This window comes from Ictalurus punctatus, chromosome 9, assembly GCF_001660625.3.
Source record: "Ictalurus punctatus breed USDA103 chromosome 9, Coco_2.0, whole genome shotgun sequence".
Classification (NCBI taxonomy): domain Eukaryota; kingdom Metazoa; phylum Chordata; class Actinopteri; order Siluriformes; family Ictaluridae; genus Ictalurus; species Ictalurus punctatus.
The window spans coordinates 27,821,505-27,840,455 of NC_030424.2; the positions used below are offsets into that span (position 1 = coordinate 27,821,505).

Consider the following 18,951-nt stretch of genomic DNA (forward strand, 5'->3'; position numbering starts at 1 on the left):
TTTCAGCTGCACAGACATCACCCTGAGCACTTGTTCCAGCTGGGAGTACATTTGGTAAGCAAATATAACACTTCATAATTTTCTGCACTACATTTTAATTTTTGCCTTATTTTGTTGTCAGCTATAAACATTTGATTTTACTGTTCCATCTACAAGGTTTAATGTTTTTTTTTTTTTTTTTTTTTACAGAACTGGTAAGAAAATTACATTGAATGACTAAATGAAAATACACATCTGTGTTGTTAGCAAGAAAAGAGAGGAAATAAAAATATATATGAGATTTTGTGTTGGAGACATTGGAGGTTATTTGTCTACATATTTTAAAGATATTTTTTAAGCTTCTTCAGCAACCTGGTGTGATAATGAAAATATATTATGGCAAATACTGGTGGGGAGGGGAAGATCCCACCTCCCACACTGGTCCGTTCCCAAAGCTGTGGAATCTGTCTCCTATGGGGTCTACTACTGTATCTGTTTTCAGTAGAAGTTCATGATTAGAAAAAGGTGTAGTATTTCCTCAGCAGTGATCCAGGTACATTCCTCTGTATGGTACCCCTCTCAGTGTATGAGGTACAGCATGCATAAACCCTGTCCTTTAGAGTCAAGTAGTCTTATGAGGTATGCTGGTCTGCTGTCTATTTAATCCAATTTTTAATTATATTTAATTGTATTTATATAGTTCTTTTAACAATGGACTTTTTCACAAAGTAATTTTACAGAAGTCCAGATATAGATTTAAATTCCAATAATGAGGAAAACAGCTGACAATAGCAAGAAATCTTTACAGGAGCCAGACTCAAAAGGGAACCCATCCTCTTCTGGGTGACAAGAGATAGTGAGATTATGAGTCATTACCCATTCACAGGTGTGTACTGTGGAGATAAGCAGTGTTAAGTGTGGAAGGATCTTGATTGAGCCTCAGAGTAATTTCTGATTTCATTAAATTTAAGTGTGAAGTGTGTTTGGGGGGGATGGGGGTAAAATTCAATAGTAGTGTTTTATAATCAATGCAACATTTTGCTGGGAACCAATGCAATGTGAATAAGATTGGGGTGAGGTGGTTAAATCTTCTGGTTCTAGTAAGGACTAGTTGGACTAGTAGGACTGGTTGCTGCATTCTGGACTAACCAGAGCTTGTTTATGCACCTACTGAAACATCCAAACAGAAAGCCATTACAATAATCCATCTAGAGGTGACAAAACTAAATTAGTTTTTCTGCATAATTTCTTATTTTAGCAACTTATTATCTTAGCTATTTCTGAGATGAAAAAGGCTATTAGTAATATTAACTAGATGAGCTTCAAATGTAAGAAAGTAAATAATTACAACAAAGTCTTTTACTGCTGCAGAAGGTATACAGTTGCAATCAAAACTATTCAACTCCTTTATGGCAAACATCTTTAGTACTTAGTAGAGCACCCTTTGCTGTTATGAGATGCCAGACACTACCATATGGAAGTGTTCCTGAGGAATCTTAGTCCATTCATGAGCAATGGCCTCCAGTTCAGTAATATTCTTGGGTTTGCGTGCTGTAACCGCCTTCTTCAAATACCACCACAGATTTTCTATGCAGGATGCAAATCAGTCCCAGAGCATCATCAAGCCGCCACCACCACGTGTGACTGTGGATAGAGTTTTCTTTCTTCATTCTTCTTCCTCCAGACATACTGCTGATCCATCATGCTGAAAAGTTACAGTTTTGTTTAATTGCTCCACAGGACAGAATCCCAAAACTTCTGTGGATTATTTATATGATTTTAAGACAACTTTTCTTGTGCTTTTGGGTCAGTAATGGTGTATATCTTGGAGTTCTGGCATGTAAACCTTCTGCATTTAGTACATGCCTTACTGTGTTCACTGAAACCTCAGTGTCTGTTACACCAAGTCTTGCTGCAGGTCTTCTACAGTCACTTGAGTGTTCTTCATAACGTGCCTTCTCACAAATCTGGTTGCAGCTGTTGATAGGTTCCTCTTCTGCCCAGTCCAGGTATTTTATACATTTTCTACCCCTAGCCAGTTCAGGTACATCATGTGTTTAAGCTCAAGCACACCTGCTGCAACTAATGAAGCCCTTGATTAGTTACATCAGGTGTGCTTGAGACAACACCTGTTTTGCATATTTGTGCTGCTGTGAGGGATTCTATTCAGGGGGTTGTATAATTTTGAAACTGGAGAAATCATTATAAGTTGCATTTTCAGTTGAATTTTCATCCTCTTCATAGTACCGAAACTGCCCTTATAAGAGTTATCAATGACCTATTACACTCTAGCAACTCTGATTCTCTTTCTGTTCTTCTATTATTTGATCTTAGTTCTGCTTTTGATACTGTCTATCATGACTTACTTCTCTCCCGCCTCTCGGATATCGGTGTCACAGGTGCTGCTTTTTCCTGGCTTACTTCTTACCTCACACATAGACAGTTTTCATTTCTAGGCAGGATTATCAGTCATCTACAGTCTCTCTGAAATTAGGTGTCCCTCAGGGGTTGGATCTCTACTACTCCTTTTATATATATATATATATATATATATATATATATATATATATATATATATATATATATATATATATATATATACACACACATAGTATCTCACAAAAGTGAGTACACGCCTCACATTTTTGTAAATATTTGATTATATCTTTTCATGTGACAACACTGAAGAAATGACACTTTGCTACAATGTAAAGTAGTGAGTGTACAGCTTGTGTAACAGTGTAAATTTGCTGTCCCCTCAAAATAACTCAACACACAGCCATTAATGTCTAAACCACTGGCAACAAAAGTGAGTACACCCCTAAGTGAAAATGTCCAAATTGGGCCCAATTAGCCGTTTTCCCTCGCCGGTGTCATGTGACTTGTTAGTGTTACAAGGTCTCAGGTGTGAATGGGGAGCAGGTGTGTTAAATTTGGTGTCATCGCTCTCATGCCCTCATACTGGTCTCTGGAAGTTCAACATGGCACCTCATGGCAAAAACCTTTCTGAGGATCTGAAAAAAAGAATTGTTGCTCTACATAAAGATGGTCTAAGCTATAAGAAGATTGCCAAGACCCTGACACTGAGCTGCAGCATGGTGGCCAAGACCATACAGCGGTTTAACAGGACAGGTTCCACTCAGAACAGGCCTCGCCATGGACGACCAAAGAAGTTGAGTGCACATGCTCAGCGTCATATCCAGAGGTTGTCTTTGGGAAATAGACGTATGAGTGCTGCCAGCATTGCTGCAGAGGTTGAAGGGGTGGGGGGGTCAGCCTGTCAGTGCTCACACCATACGCCACACACTGCATCAAATTGGTCTGGATGGCTGTCGTCCCAGAAGGACGCCTCCTCTAAAGATGATGCACAAGAAAGCCCACAAACAGTTTGCTGAAGACAAGCAGACTAAGGACATAGATTACTGGGACCATGTCCTGTGGCCTAATGAGACCAAGATAAACTTATTTGGTTCAGATGGTGTCAAGCTTGTGTGGCGGCAACCAGGTGAGGAGTACAAAGACAAGTGTGTCTTGCCTACAGTCAAGCATGGGGGTGGGAGTGTCATGGTCTGGGGCTGCATGAGTGCTGCCGGCACTGGGGAGCTACAGTTCATTGAGAGAACCATGAATGCCAACATGTACTGTGACATTGTGACATACTGAAGCAGAGCATGATCCCCTCCCTTCAGAGACTGGGCCACAGGGCAGTATTCCAGCATGATAACGACCCCAAACACACCTCCGAGACGACCACTGCCTTGCTAAAGAAGCTGAGGATGAAGATGATGGACTGGCCAAGCATGTCTCCAGACCTAAACCCTATTGAGCATCTGTGGGGCATCCTCAAATGGAAGGCGGAGTCGACATCCGTGATGTCATCATGGAGGAGTGGAAGAGGACTCCAGTGGCAACCTGTGAAGCTCTGGTGAACTCCATGCCCAAGAGGATTAAGGCAGTGCTGGAAAATAATGGTGGCCACACAAAATATTGACACTTTGTGCCCAATTTGGACATTTTCACTTAGGGGTGACTTTTGTTGCCAGCAGTTTAGACATTAATGGCTGTGTGTTGAGTTATTTTGAGGGGACAGCAAATTTACACTGTTACACAAGCTGTACACTCACTACTTTACATTGTAGCAAAGTGTCATTTCTTCAGTGTTGTCACATGAAAAGATATAATCAAATATTTACAAAAATGTGAGGGGTGTACTCACTTTTGTGAGATACTATATATATATATATATATATATATATATATATATATATATATATATATATATATATATATATATATATATATATATATATATATACTGCCTTTGGTCAACTTATTTGCCACCATGGTTTCAGTTAGCACTGTTATGCTGATGACATTCAAATCTATACAGCTTGTAGATCTGCTCCCACTCCCCAATCCGGGCCACTATCAGCAGGTGTAAATGAAATAAAAGGATGGCTTAAGTCTAACTTTTTAAAACTGAACATGGACAAAACTGAGATCATTATTATTGGAACACCAACTCTTACTAAAAATATCCTTTATGACATTACTTGTGACATTGATAGTACACTCATTAAACCATCTCGTACTGTAAAAAATAAATCAGCACCATCTTTGATCCCTCCCTCACCTTTGAAGCTCATATAATTCTAAAATTGGATTCTTTTACCTTCATCACAGTGCTCGTCTCTGTCCCTTCGTTAGCCTCAAAGACACTGAAACACTGGTTCATGCATTTATATCCTCACGTCTTGACGATTGCAATGCACTCCTCATTGGTTTACCTGCTAATTCCATTGCTAGGTTGCAATATATTCAAAACTCAGCCACTAGATTTCTTACACATACCAAGCTCTCAGCTCACAGTACTCCAATCCTGTCTGAACTGCATTGGCTACCGGTTTTGTTTAAATATACAATAATCCTGTTCACATTCAAAATGCTTCACAGTTTGGCACCTTGCTATCTTAGTGAACTGCTTCTCCCCTACAACCCGACCTGCTCTCTCAGGTCCTCTGGGCTCAGACTTGTCTTTGTCCCTAGATCTAGTCTCTCTATTATGGGTGGCAGGTCTTTCAGTGTTGTAGCACCAAAGATCTGGAATTCACTTCATCTGACTCTTCGCAGCATCCATCTCCGAGTTCAACTCCCAACTGAAAACATATCTGTTTTCTCAGTATTATTTGTCCTAATGTGTTACTATGAATTTTCTCTCAGTGACTGTGTTTTTCATTTTCCGTGTCTGATTGTTCATTGTTTTTCACATTTTGTGTTTGTCCATGATTGTTCATTGTTTATATTGATATTGTAAAGCATCCTTGAGCCCTGGAAAGTTGCTATATAAATTAAACACTCATCCATCCATTTTCTGTACTGCTTATCATTACTGGGTCATGGGGAACACGGAGCCTATCCCAGGGGGCATGGGGCACAAGGCCGGGACACCCTGGACGGGATGCCAATCCATCACAGGGCACATTCACACAAACACACACACACACACACAATCACACACTACAGACACTTTTTGGACATGCCAATCAACCTACAATACATGTCTTTGGGCTGGGGGAGGAAACCACAGTACCCAGAGCACAGGGAGAACATGCAAACTCTGCACACACGGGACTGCAATGGGAATCGAAACCTCAACCCTGGAGATGTGAGGCAAATGTGCTAACCACTAAGCCACTGTGCCCCCTAAATTAAACATTATTATTGTTATTATTATTATTATTATTATTATTATTATTATTATTATTATTATTATTATTATTATTATTATTATTATTATTATCTCAAGTGGTCCATTATAGGTTGCTCAAAACAGACTAGATATTGATAACTGCCCCTTAAATACACTGCCTAAAATGCTGCAGCAGCAAATACCTGTAACTAGTTGCGATTTGCATTTTTTGCACTGCCACATTCATAATCATAAAAATAAAAATAAAAAAGTATTATTAGATACCATATTTAACAAATTACAAAAGTAAATCAGATTATTTGAGCAAATATGACTTACTATCAGTAGGAGGTTGCCACATTCATTTGTGATGTTTATCAGACAGTGAAAGAGAAGATTTATATTAGGAGTGGGAACAAATACTTGAAAGTTCGTAGACCTCCTCTAAAGTGCACTTGAATACTCAAAGGAAAACAGATGCTTTTGTTTACATGGTTGTATTTCCCCCAACTCTCCACATAATATGACACACCTTGAACTTATCACAAATAATTAATTGGTGGAGGTGAAAAATATGTGAATTGTTTCAATTGTATGTACTCATCATTGTCTGTATCTTCTCTGTCAGTCATGGCATCCTCCAGCAGTGTCCTATCTGAAGATGAGCTGCAGTGCTCCATCTGTCTGGATGTGTTCACTGATCCTGTCTCTACTCCATGTGGACACAACTTCTGTAAGGTCTGTCTTAGAAAGTGCTGGGACACCTGTCCACACTGCCAGTGTCCAGTTTGTAAAGAGGCCTTCCCCAAAAGACCTGAGCTTCGTGTGAATACATTTATCTCTGCACTGGCTACTCAATTTAAGAAGTCAGTTCAGGTGAAATCCAGCAGCGCTGCAGATCCGCTTCTCTCCATGACTAAAAAGGTTCTGTGTGACTCTTGCACTGAGGAAAAGCGGGAAGCTCTAAAGTCCTGTCTGCACTGTGGAGTTTCTCTCTGTAGCACTCATCTACTGTTTCATAAAACTACAGCAAAATTCAAAAGGCACAAACTGATCGACCCTGTGGAGAACCTGGAGGACTACATCTGTCAGAAACATGACAGACCCCTGGAGCTGTTCTGTAGAGATGACCAGACGTGTGTGTGTCAGTTCTGCATTGAGGGAGACCACAAAACTCACAACACTGTTCCCATACAGGTAAGTCTTGACTGACTTACAAAAAGAAAAGGAAGGTAACCATGTATGCAAAATGTGGCGAAGATATACAATGGCCTCCATTTTGGCCGCTAGTGACACTCCCCTTGGTGCCTCCTAGAAAGTAGTCATAGTGGTCAATTACATTTACTAGAAGAAGGCACCTCTTGCAATCCCTCATTGGACATGGAGCTGGCCTAAACACATAGTCATCTGCAAGAGTAGATAGACTGATAAGTTGTTGATACTGTTGTGTTAATATATTTGGTAAGAATGCTGGTTTCACCCACAGCATGAAATATTTGAATCCCACATACCAAAGCAAACACTGACACATTAAAAAAAATGTCTTCGGTGAAAGCAACTTTGGTCTCGTCTCAGACTAAAGTTGCCAACCATTTAATACCCCCTGTGAATGTGTGGCAAAGACTTGTTCATGCACCAACCTTTAAACAGGGATACCACGGAATCATGCTCAATCGGCTGAGTGCAATAAACATAGCATGAGAGATACTGTAAGTGTTCGAGAGACACTTTTCTTGGAAAATAAATGTCGTAAACTAAATATAATTGTATCTCAAGCATAAATTTCCTGCACAGTTCATCAAAATTAAATGTTTATGGTGAATTGATTAAGATGAAGTTTACCTATTGTCTTGAGGTCACTAAGTCCTGAGTGTGAATGAAGCAAGCTGATAAAATACTGTTAATTAAAATAGCATTCAACTCTGAAATTGAACAAATAATTTACAACCACAAATTAGACCATATACGTCTTGCGCATGGATGTTGCGTGCTTTAATAGTAACAGTAAGCTATTCAGCGGTGAAATGGTTAGGAATCACTTCAATATAATTTTGACATACTTAGATGGTGTATAATACAAAAACTGTGGTGTTAAACATTCTTTTTATTCTTTTATTCTTAATTGTTCGATACCATTACCATACCATTGTGTAAGACACAAACCTTTAATCACGAATCACAAACGTCTCTTTTATCTGTGTATAGTTTAGTTTGGTAATAAATTGAAACTTAATGCAGTGCACTTTTCACATGTAAATGACAGAGACCTTTTTTTGCACTCAGATTTCATTTAACACTGGTGTTGTCATGAGTGAGAGAAAGGGAACAGACATAAAACAGTTTTTTTTGTGTGGCCAGAGGAGTACTTCAGAAAGCATATACGGTACTACTTTTTTAAGGAATTCATGGCACTATGAAATACATGAACTAGTTAATCTGGGCAAACCGAAAAAAGCTGACCCCCCTAAAAGTCAGTGTATAATTCGCACACTGATTACACACCGTTACATAATATTAATGCATCAATTAACGTTCTGTATTTCTCTCTACAGGTATTTATGAAAATCTGTAATAACCAACAAACTTATGGTGAAGAAACATCTGTTGAAACAGGTGACACAAATGAAAGTATAAACTACACACTAACGTTTTGAAGAATTAAATGTTTGTTCAAATATTTATACAAGTTTTTTTTGATTAATTACATACTATGCTACTATACTTTGCTTTGATTAATAATTCTTTGCAACTGCATGTCAAATACCTGTGTCTAATTAAACATGTTTCCTTTAGTAAAAGACTGTGGCTCAGAATCCGCACAAATGGAGTTAAGGCAGCTCACCGGTGAGTTAATGCTGAGGTTGTCACAATAATGCATGAAAAGGGAAAAAGAGAAACTTCTTCTAAATGTAGTTTAGTTTTGGAGAAGTAAACTGATGGAATATAAGGCACATGGTAAAAACATAAAAATAGTTGAAAACATCAATCTAATTATTATAGCATCGTATATTTATTCACAGTGGTGTCAAGATGTAATTCTTGCTCTAAATAAGTTAATTATTGGTTCGATTAATTCCAGTTATTTGACATCTTGAACTTGGCTAATTCTTTCTTTTCCTAAAAAAAAGTTCACCACCTGGGAACTTGTCATTTATGGCTTACATTTTTTTTTCTATATTTTGTTCCCCAACTCATGCACTCAGTCTTTTTTTAGATTATTAAGTATTGGCTGCCAAGTAAAATCAAGTTAAAATGATGTTGAATTAAAAGTGGAATTAAATTCTATAAATGATTAGAATAGTATAACTGAATTAAAACATGAAACATACCCAATGTTAACAATAAATAAGTGGACATGAGTATTTAGAATACCCATATATTTACATCTAAAACTAAAATAGTAGTTGGAATTTCTATATTCTGTATTCTACAGTATATACTTGCCACCAAGTATGCTAACAGATGTTCACATATAAATACACTAGTCTGCTTTTATTCAAGTACTTAGATTGTCCTACTGTAAACATAAAAGTGGACATCTCTAATTAATATACTTAGAAATTGCATTATATCAAAAGTAAACACTACATCTCTCTAAATATACATTAGAATGTTTGTCATAAACTTGGTAGCATATTTGAATGAACTTGACAAATTTACTTAGCAGATCTGAAGACAGGATGTGACTTTGTTGAGATCTCTACTGTAGAAATGTATTTGAGACTTTTGTCTCAGGAGAAAAAGAGAGACAGGAGAGTTAGGCAGAGTTCACTGTTTCATTTCCATTTGGTCTCATTGCTGTCTAAATAACTGTAGAGATAATAAGGAGATCTGCTTTTAGGTTTTCTTTCTAGGGTGGGGCATAGTCTCTAAAATAATCGTGATATTAATAGTGATATAAAATGATCTCTACTTTCAGATGATTTTCGTGCATTTTTAAAAAGACTGGGACTTGAAAAGTACTACCCAAACAAGCTGACTCTGAGGTCTTTGCTGGAGATCAACAAAGCCAGTGTATCTAATGAAGAGGTTCACTCACTGCAAGCCTTACCATGGGCTTTCCTATGCAAATTACTGATGGCTAATTCAAATTCAAGATCTTTATGTGTACCTGGTGAAAATAAAGAAACAGATGACATGTTTGCTGAGCAGAGCTGTGATGCTACCCCAAATCTTCTAGATCTCCACACTGCCCTCTTTGTCTGTGCAGACAGTTTCCTTCAGCAAGAAATAGCACTTAAAATGTCAATGTGCCAGTTTGCAATACCATTTCTGTTACCTCAAGGAGTACATAATCAATGCACTCTTATGTTATGGGCTCTTAGAGGTATCCTGAAAGAATGGCGTCCACATTCAATGTCAGAATCTAAAGGGTTTGTTGAAGACAGTGTTGTTCATGCAAACATTCCCTTTATATCGTTTGTGAGGCTAAGCAACTGCAGTTTGTCCAAGTCACAGGTTTTGAACCAAGTGCTCAACAAGTCACAGCAGCACCATGACTTCTTTTCTCATCGAGAAATGATTGGAGGATCTGCTCCAAGGATAATCGCTAATGGGATGGTTGAAATATGCTGGAGTCTGCCATGTGGAAATGATAGCATCGATGTATTTCCGGAACCAGTGGCTATTGCTAATTTAAGAGGAGATGCTTGCACATTTGAAACCCAATTCCGTTTCCTTACTCAGGTGTCAACAGCTGTCTTTGTGTTCCTGGACAGTATTGAAGAAATGGAGCACAGGTTGTTTGACTCTTTAAAAGGAATGAAAAATAATATCTTTCTTGTGGTTAATGCTCAGAGAAATATGAGCCAGAATGTAAAGTCATCTATCAAAGCAGCAGTTGATACTCTGCAATTGGAAAGAGATCACACCATTGTGAAAAGCCAAACAGTGAATTTGGCTAATTTCTCAATCATGATCAGTTCTGCCATTAAAGAACTGCTAAGTGAGAATCACAGATCATCAATCACAGAAATTGAGAGTATGAAGAGAACTGCTCAGGAATTAGGTCTTTGCATTGATGAATATGAAAACAGAGTCTGTAGATCAGCAGAGGAAAGAGCAGAGAAAATCATGAAAAGTATTGGAGTTCGTCAAATAGTGGAATATAAAAAGACACGGCTGCCACTGCAAGGTGAAAATTGGAAAAGACTGGCTCAGATAGAAAAAGAGGAATGCCGATTACAACACTCAGGAGAGTTGACTTTGGAGGAGTATAAGGTCAAACTTCAAAAAGACAAAGATGAAATTTGGAAGAAACAAAGGAACTATAAAGTGACAGAAACAATGGACATCTTAATAAAGTCATTGTCAGCCTCTGATGACACTGAGCGAGCTTTTTTTCTCAGATGGCTGGGACTAAAGCTGGACATGCGAACACGCAGAGACATGTCAAAACTTCGGCAAAAATATACAAAGTGTGAACAGCAGAAAGACAGTGATGCTATAGTTCGATTAGACCAGGAGCTTCTTGATTGTTCTCTTGGAATAGAGCACTACATGAGAGAAATGGGACAAATCTATGCGGCTGCTTCATTTGGTTCAACGAAAATATCTGAAAAAATTAGCAGTCTCCCTACTCTGGCTGCCAAAATGCTTCTGGCTGGTTTTCCTCTTGAACTACTTGATGGAGATGCATCAAATATCCCAGAGAAATGGGTGAGTGATGTTCTCATGGAGCTTCACAGGATGGTTGGCCAGAAGAGCCATTTGCTGGTTATTACTGTGTTAGGGGTTCAGAGTACGGGTAAATCAACACTACTCAACACTATGTTTGGAGTTCAGTTTGCAGTGAGCAGTGGACGATGCACACGTGGAGCATTCATGATTTTCCTTCCTGTGGGTAAAGACTTGAAGGAGGAGTTACTTTGTGACTTTGTCCTTCTGATTGATACAGAGGGTTTGAAATCACCAGCACTGGCACAACTGGATGACAGTTATGAACATGACAATGAGTTGGCCACATTTGTGATTGGTCTGAGTGATGTAACCATCATTAATGTAGCAATGGAGAATTCCACAGAGATGAAGGACATCTTACAGATAGCAGTTCATGCTTTTTTACGGATGAAGGAAGTTGGTAAAAAAACAGTCTGCCACTTTGTCCACCAAAATGTTGCTGGTGTATCTGCATATAACAAAAACCTGACTGAACGAAAACAGCTCTTGGACCAACTGAATGAGATGACAACAATTGCAGCTGCAATGGAAAAGCAGCCTAATGTGAAGAAATTCACAGATGTATTGGATTATGATGTGGAAAAGAATAACTGGTATATACCAGGCCTATGGCATGGCACACCACCAATGGCATCAGTTAATACAGGCTACAGTGTAGCTGTGTTGGATTTTAAGAAAAACCTCTTGGAGATGCTTAAAGTGAGAAATGATGAACAACTCTCTCAGATCCCAGAGTTCCTGCAATGGATAAGTAGCTTATGGAAGGCCGTGAAGTTTGAAAACTTCATCTTTAGTTTCAGAAACACTCTTGTGGCCCATGCCTATGATAACCTTTGCAGAGAGTTTTCTGAATGGGAGTGGTCTTTCAGAAGACATATCCTTGCTTTGTTTGCTAGTGTAGAAGCTCAAATATCTAACGCTGAAAGCAGCAGTGTTCATGAGGTTGTTGAGGCACTTCAAAATAATTCACATAAAGAGATTGCACTTCAAACAAAAGATATTACTGACAAGTTGAAAGACTACTACAAAAGGAAAGACTGTAATGTGCATTTAGTGGTAAAGTACAAAGCTGATTTTTCCAATAGCATTAAATCTCTGGAGAATGAAATGAAGCATGAAGTAAGAAAGAAATTAGAAGCTGCTGCTGAGAAGAGGAGAAACAAGGAGAAAGTAGAAGAAATACAAAATAAGCAAGCTGCTATGATTGAGTGTAAAGTTAGGCAGTTACTGCAGAATTACAAAGATCGTAACGATACAGTGTCTGATGATGACCTCATAGCTGATTTTGAGAGAATGTGGAAAAGAGAAGTGGCAAACATCACTGGTCTAAAAGAAAAGGATGTTCCTGCTGATGTTTTGAAGCAACTGCGAGCAAGTTTAGGAAATCGCCAAGTCATGGAGGATTTGCAGAGAATAAAAAATTTGACACAATATGGACAAGAAGAATTCCAGGTCAAAGAGAAACATGTAAAAAGTTATAGCAATATAAAAGGATGTTGTACCTCAAATTATGCAACGAAAACTCTAGAGATTGTTGCATTTGGTGTCATTAAGAGTTGTACTAGGATGATTGAATGGATTATACAATCTGGAAGTGATTACCAAGATACATTTACAAAAGATGTGCTTGAGCTAATAGATGCACAACTCAAAAAAGAAGGCTCTAAAATTAATACCAAATTTGAACTTGACATCAAATTGCACATTTGTGGCATTGCCTCTCAGAAATTCACAGTGATGCACAGGAAGTATCTCACTGAGCAAGATCCATTAAATCATATACAGAAATTTAAGAGTCAGTATCTCTCTGATTTCATTGATTTGTACAGAGAGAGGGACCAGTGCCAGAGGAAGGCAAAAGACTTCACTCAGCTCTGTCTCAAGCCAGCAGTGACTGAGTACATTGACCAGTCCCTTGGACCTGACATTGTTGATGCAGTTCTGGAGAATAAAACTACTGAGTATAGTTCACGAGCACTGTTTCAGTACACCATCCTGAATGAACTACTGGAAAAATCCAACTTCACTGACTTTGTAGAGTATATTTTGCATTATGAGAATTATGTCAAAGACTGGATATACAATCACATCATTAAATGTTTCTCCAAAGACATTTCTTTGCAAGAATTGAAAATGAAGAAGCTGGACAGAGTAATTAAAAAGATCACTAACGCAATAGAAACATCTAAGCTTGAACCCAATGGGTCTCCTTTGCCCAATAATGCAGAAGGTACTACAGTCTTGATCCAGAACCTTTGCAAAGCTATGAGTGATGTCATCTCAATATCCATGAGCACAGTGGAGAGGGTCCTGTTTCAGAACACAAGCTGTTGTGATCCATTCATCAAAAGTCTCTATGAATGTATTGAGGTCCTGAAACAGCAAATAGCAAAGGAGATCTCAGACTCAACTGATATCACTGAGACCCTGAACAATGTGCCAGTAAAACCCCAAGATGAGCTTTTCAAGAAGGTGTTCGGTTGTGGAGTGCAGTGTCCATTTTGCAAAACACCATGTGAGGCAGGTGGGAAGGAACATCAGCTACACCATGCAGCTGTGCACAGACCAAAAGGACTTGGCAGGTACAGATCCGTAAAGACTAATATCCTTTGTGAAGAGATTTGTACATCTAGTGTTCATGGCAATGGAATGTTTCAAAACCATGAAACAAATTTCCAACCTCATCCATACAAAGACTACCGAAAATACTACCCAGACTGGCATATTGCTCCTGACATGTCTATAGAGGCTTCAGATTACTGGAAGTATGTGCTAGTGACATTCAATAAGCAATTTGCTGAAAGTTATAAAGCATTGCCAGCTGTGTATCCAGATGCGTGGAAGACAATCACTAAAGATCAGGCTTTTATTAGTCTGAAGTGCATGTTTAATATTAAATAATAGATAACCTGCAAAATATCACTGGAAAAAATATTGCCATTTGTGAAGAGGACAACTCCATCACTCAGTTCCATCACAAATGTTATCGCTCAGGGGAATTACGAACTGGAGCACTAGTTATACTGTATCTGACAATTGAGCTTCTTCTTACTTACTATTATCTAAATATAGAATCAATTTTACTAAAAGTTATTTTCGGGGATTTAAATGGTTTCTTTTAAACATTATATCTGTATGTCTACAATGATAAACATTTTTAAAAAGTGTAGGTAGGATTGTTATAACATCTTGGTGATTGGATTATTTCTGTGTTTGTGATGTTAATTCAAATGTTACAATTATGTTTATTAATCACTCGGTTACAATTGTTACAAATCTTTGTTATAAATGTTACAATTATGTTTATTCACTACTTTCTAAAATTCAAATGAATGTGTTATTCAGAACATATTGTATGATTCTATGAGTATATTCATGAACTGCATAAACAATTCATACCATAAATATATCTGTCAATCAAAATTGGTTGCAAGGACAAATTTTATTCAGTGTGATTTACAAATAAACTAATACATAATACAATAAACTAATAATTTCTCATATTCATTCAATTTAACACTTCTATAATCATACATTCATATGAGCCATTCCACTGAATGGGTGCCATTTCTGTCCCCAGGACATTATATGTATAAATATGCATGACAATTAACTGAAAAATACATCTTATTATCAAGCAAAGTGTCTGCACATTAATCTAACAGCAAATTAAAAATATATAATTTAAAACATTTATAAAAACTTCCTAGAACACTGATAAAATGTGTTACCTGTCCACACTCTCTAACACTACACTTTACTGCACTTTATAAATCTTTTTTTGCATTGTTGTGTTCATATTTCATCTACAGTTTAAATATTCTTTTTCATAAGCAATCCGTAATATTTTAATTAATATACACATTTTAGTCGTGTCCCCGGGTTTTAACTTTAACACCTCCCCTCTCTGAAAACATTTGGAACAAGGCACATGTTCACCAGGACGTTGTATCATCTGGATCTTCTGAAGGCCATGGGAAGACCAAAAGTAAGTTCTCTCATTTTGTTTTCTGTATATTTTTGATGTTGTAATTATGACTGAGAAGGTTAATCTCAGTGTACAGTCCTGTTACTTAAATCATTTCTTAGATGTTATTTGTCTATTTTAAAAATACAAATTTTTGGTAAATCACTAGTAGCAAAAATTTGTGCTCATGCTATTTTCATATATGCCATGTGGCTATATTTCATGTATTTGCTAATTCTATGCTAGAAAATCAGTCCTGTTACTTTCAGTTCTGTTCCTTTTAGAAAGAGAAGACTTCTTAGAAAAGGTTTTTTTTTTATGAATTTAATGCAATTCTAGCTAAAACACTAATGGATGTAGTTTTTCCAACTGAACCATTTAGTGTTTTGTAGACAAGCAGGAATATTTTCAAACTGATCTTAGATACTGGTAGGCAATGCAGAGATCTGACGACTTGCATAATATCTTCAACTTTATTTTTGTCATTCATATCTTTTGTAGATGAAGATGGAGAGAACCCATACTATGCAGGAGCCAGAAACACCCACCCATTGTATGTTGAAGGGGAAGGAGCGAAACACACCCACCACCCTCTCTATCTCCTCTCTCTCTGTCTCTCCCTCCATCTCTCTCTCCCTCCCTTCCCCTCTATCTCCTTCTTTCCCTTTCCACTGCCTTTGCTGTGAAGAACTACAAGCATATAGAATATCCCTTCAATATAAACATGCACGCATGGCCATACACACTCTCACAAACACAAAAACACACAGGCATGCACACACACACTCATTCCCGTTATCCACCACCAGTGTGTAACATACACCTGGATGATGCAACCGCAGCCATAGTGCACCAGAACATCCACCACACACCAGTTATTAGTGGAGAGGAGAGTGGGCCAATGAAGTGGGCCATTGGGCCAATAAAGGCCAATGGGGATTTTTAATAACCACAGAGGGTCAGGACCTCAGTTTAACATCTCTTCCAAAAAGCACTGCTGTTTTTACATTATAGTGTCCCAGTCTCTATACTGGGGCATTAGGACCCACACAGACCACAGTGTGAGCACCCCCTGATGGCCTCACTAATACCACTTCCAGCAGCAACCTTAGTTTTTGGTCTCCCATCCAGGTACTGGCCAGGCTCAACCCTGTTTAGCTTCAGTGGGACACCAGATGAAAATTGCAGCAAGATCTGACTCTGGCAAGAAACCAACTAATAAAATAAAATAAAATAAAAATAATTTCTATTATATTTGGTCCATAATTTATCAAATAATTTAATAAATTACATGATAAAAAATGTATAAACTTAAGGTTTGGGTCTCCTTTAAAAGGGAAAATATAGTTTTGCCTTTTCTTTCTTTTTTTCTTTCTTCCTTATTTATTTATTTTTAAATTTTTTTTTTTTTAGAAAAATACAACTTGTGTGCATATACAGTGATTTTTTAGTGATTCTTTTTGTCACAAACATCAATTATTTGAATGTGTAACCAACCATTTTTTTATTTATTTTTTTTTAAATAAACACTTTCTTGAGGGAAAAACAAAGGAATTAGTTTAGAAGTTTTCATGCATTTTAAATGGAACATGAGTTTTGGTAACAGGACTGAAAAAATGCAACCATCTTCTGCTTAGAAACCTTATAAAAATTTGAATAGTTAAATACGTGTGTTATTAGATTTGGTGTTGAAAAAAAATTTTTTTTTAAAAGGTTAATTTGGAAGATTTACAACAAGCAAATGGCACCCATTTGATGGAATGGCTCATATACATATACAAATGTACAACCCCAATTCCGAAAAATTTGGGACAGTATGGAAAATGCAAAAAACTAACAAAAAGAGTAATTTGACTCACCTTGTACTATATTGAAAACATATTATTTGATGTTTTACTTTCTGAATTGGATTTATTTTTTTTAAATGCACTCATTTTAAATCTGATGACTGCAACACACTCCAAAAAGTTGGGACAGTCGACTGTTGACCACTGTGCAACATCAGTTTTTCTTTTAATAACACTTATTAAGTGTTTGGATGCTGAGTGAAGACACCAGTTGGTTAAGTTTAGCAAGCATTTAATAAGTTTATGCATTTCTTCAGCTGCGCAACTTTAGAAGGCCTTACTTGCCTTATTTTGCACTTCACAATGTGCCACACATTCTCAGAGAGACTGAGAGACAGGTTAGGGTTAGGGTTATGAGACAGGTCAGGACCATGCTAGCACCCGCACTCTCTGCTTACACAACCATCTGGGCAGAATGTGGTTTGGTGTTGTCCTGCTCTGGATGGCAACATATATTGCTCCAAAATGTGTACATATCTTTCTGTATTAATGATGCCCTTAGAGATGTACAAGTTACCCATGCCATGGGCACTGACACACCCCATACCATGACAGACACTGGCTTTTGGACCTGACGCTGATAACAGCTCGGGTGGTCCTTTTGCTCTTTGGCCTGGAGAACACATCAGCTGTTTTGTCCGATTTGAAATGTCGACTCGTCCGACCACAAAACACGACTCCACTGTGCTACTGTCCATCTCAAATGAGACTGAGGCCAGAGAAGTGGGAGGAGCTTCTGGACAATGTTGATGTATAGCTTCTGCTTTGCATAGTGATGTCTTAACTTGCGTCAAACATTCATTAAATTTTAACCCTTTAAATGCTGGTTTCTTTACACAATACAAAAGTCTTCAAAGCTTCAAAGGAACCTTCTTTGACTCGTGTACATGGGGTGGGATTTGTGATTTCCAGTATAATATCATTTCTTTCTTTCAAACTGTTTACACACTTAATATTTCCAGTACACACATACAAGCCACAACTCTGATATCCACACACACACACACACACACACACACACACACACACACACACACACACACACACACACACACACATACACACACACACACACAATTATAGCTGCATCAGTTATTCAGTCTGCATCGCTCTATAGTACAGCAGAATCAGAAAAAAGGAAAAGGATGGATTTTCCCCAGAGGCTAAACTTGAGAAAATAATACACCTTTATGATTTTATATATATATATATATATATATATATATATATATATATATATATATATATATATATATATATATATATTTACAAAATTCAATGCTTTGAAACCTGGTCAACAAAATAAAAGCCTATTAACACAGAATGCATGATAATATGCTTAAAGGTCGTGAAGATTAAATATTGCAGTTTGAATGGGTTTCAATGAGGATGTTTTTGTCCTTAAGATCCTGACTGTAAGTATTTTGTGTACCTAGTTTACAATAGATTTATGAAAACAAATAAGGGTGAAATATTAAAATTCCAATAAAAGACACACCTTTTGCAAAATTGCATTAACACAGACAAAATGATTAAAAAAAAAGACAAAAACGTCCATAAAGATGCACAAGGGTTAATATATCCTGGTGTTTCTTAAGGTTTACATAAAAATGATAATTTAACCCTTAAACGCATACCTCAGGTCTTTAGCGACCCAGGACGTCAATCAATACCCTCCCCCTCGTTCATTTTTTCACATTAGTCCCCCACCTTCTTTGAATTCCTCAATCTATTTATTATCAACAATATTACAAGAAAAAAAAATTGTCAAATAATATCTGTTTTATAAT

The 18,951-nt window shown here is 37.4% G+C and overlaps 1 protein-coding gene across 2 annotated transcripts; it reads left to right on the top strand.

The window, feature by feature from the left end:
- Window positions 1–18,031, top strand: LOC108269831 (E3 ubiquitin/ISG15 ligase TRIM25-like). 2 transcript variants are annotated; one of them, XR_008397022.1, is made up of 6 exons: window positions 1–54; window positions 6,297–6,865; window positions 8,221–8,281; window positions 8,462–8,512; window positions 9,588–15,335; window positions 15,816–18,023. XR_008397022.1 is itself a non-coding variant. In XM_047157863.2 (6 exons), exons 2-5 carry the CDS (start codon window positions 6,299–6,301, stop codon window positions 15,313–15,315), a joined length of 720 nt encoding a protein of 239 aa, XP_047013819.1. In that variant the 5' UTR covers window positions 1–54; window positions 6,297–6,298; the 3' UTR covers window positions 15,316–15,335; window positions 15,816–18,031. The 2 variants fall into 2 exon arrangements, 1 of the variants encoding a protein (XP_047013819.1); XM_047157863.2 differs by having other exon boundaries at window positions 15,275–15,335; window positions 15,816–18,031.
- Window positions 18,032–18,951: the final 920 nt, after the last annotated feature.

Excerpts from the sequence above, each read along its gene's own strand:
- LOC108269831 (XM_047157863.2), top strand. The coding sequence starts at position 6,299 with ATGGCATCCTCCAGCAGTGTCCTATCTGAAGATGAGCTGCAGTGCTCC. Across the intron at positions 6,866-8,220 it reads ACAACACTGTTCCCATACAG|GTATTTATGAAAATCTGTAA; the intron begins GTAAGTCTTGAC and ends TTCTCTCTACAG. Across the intron at positions 8,513-15,274 it reads GGAGTTAAGGCAGCTCACCG|GCACATGTTCACCAGGACGT; the intron begins GTGAGTTAATGC and ends ATTTGGAACAAG.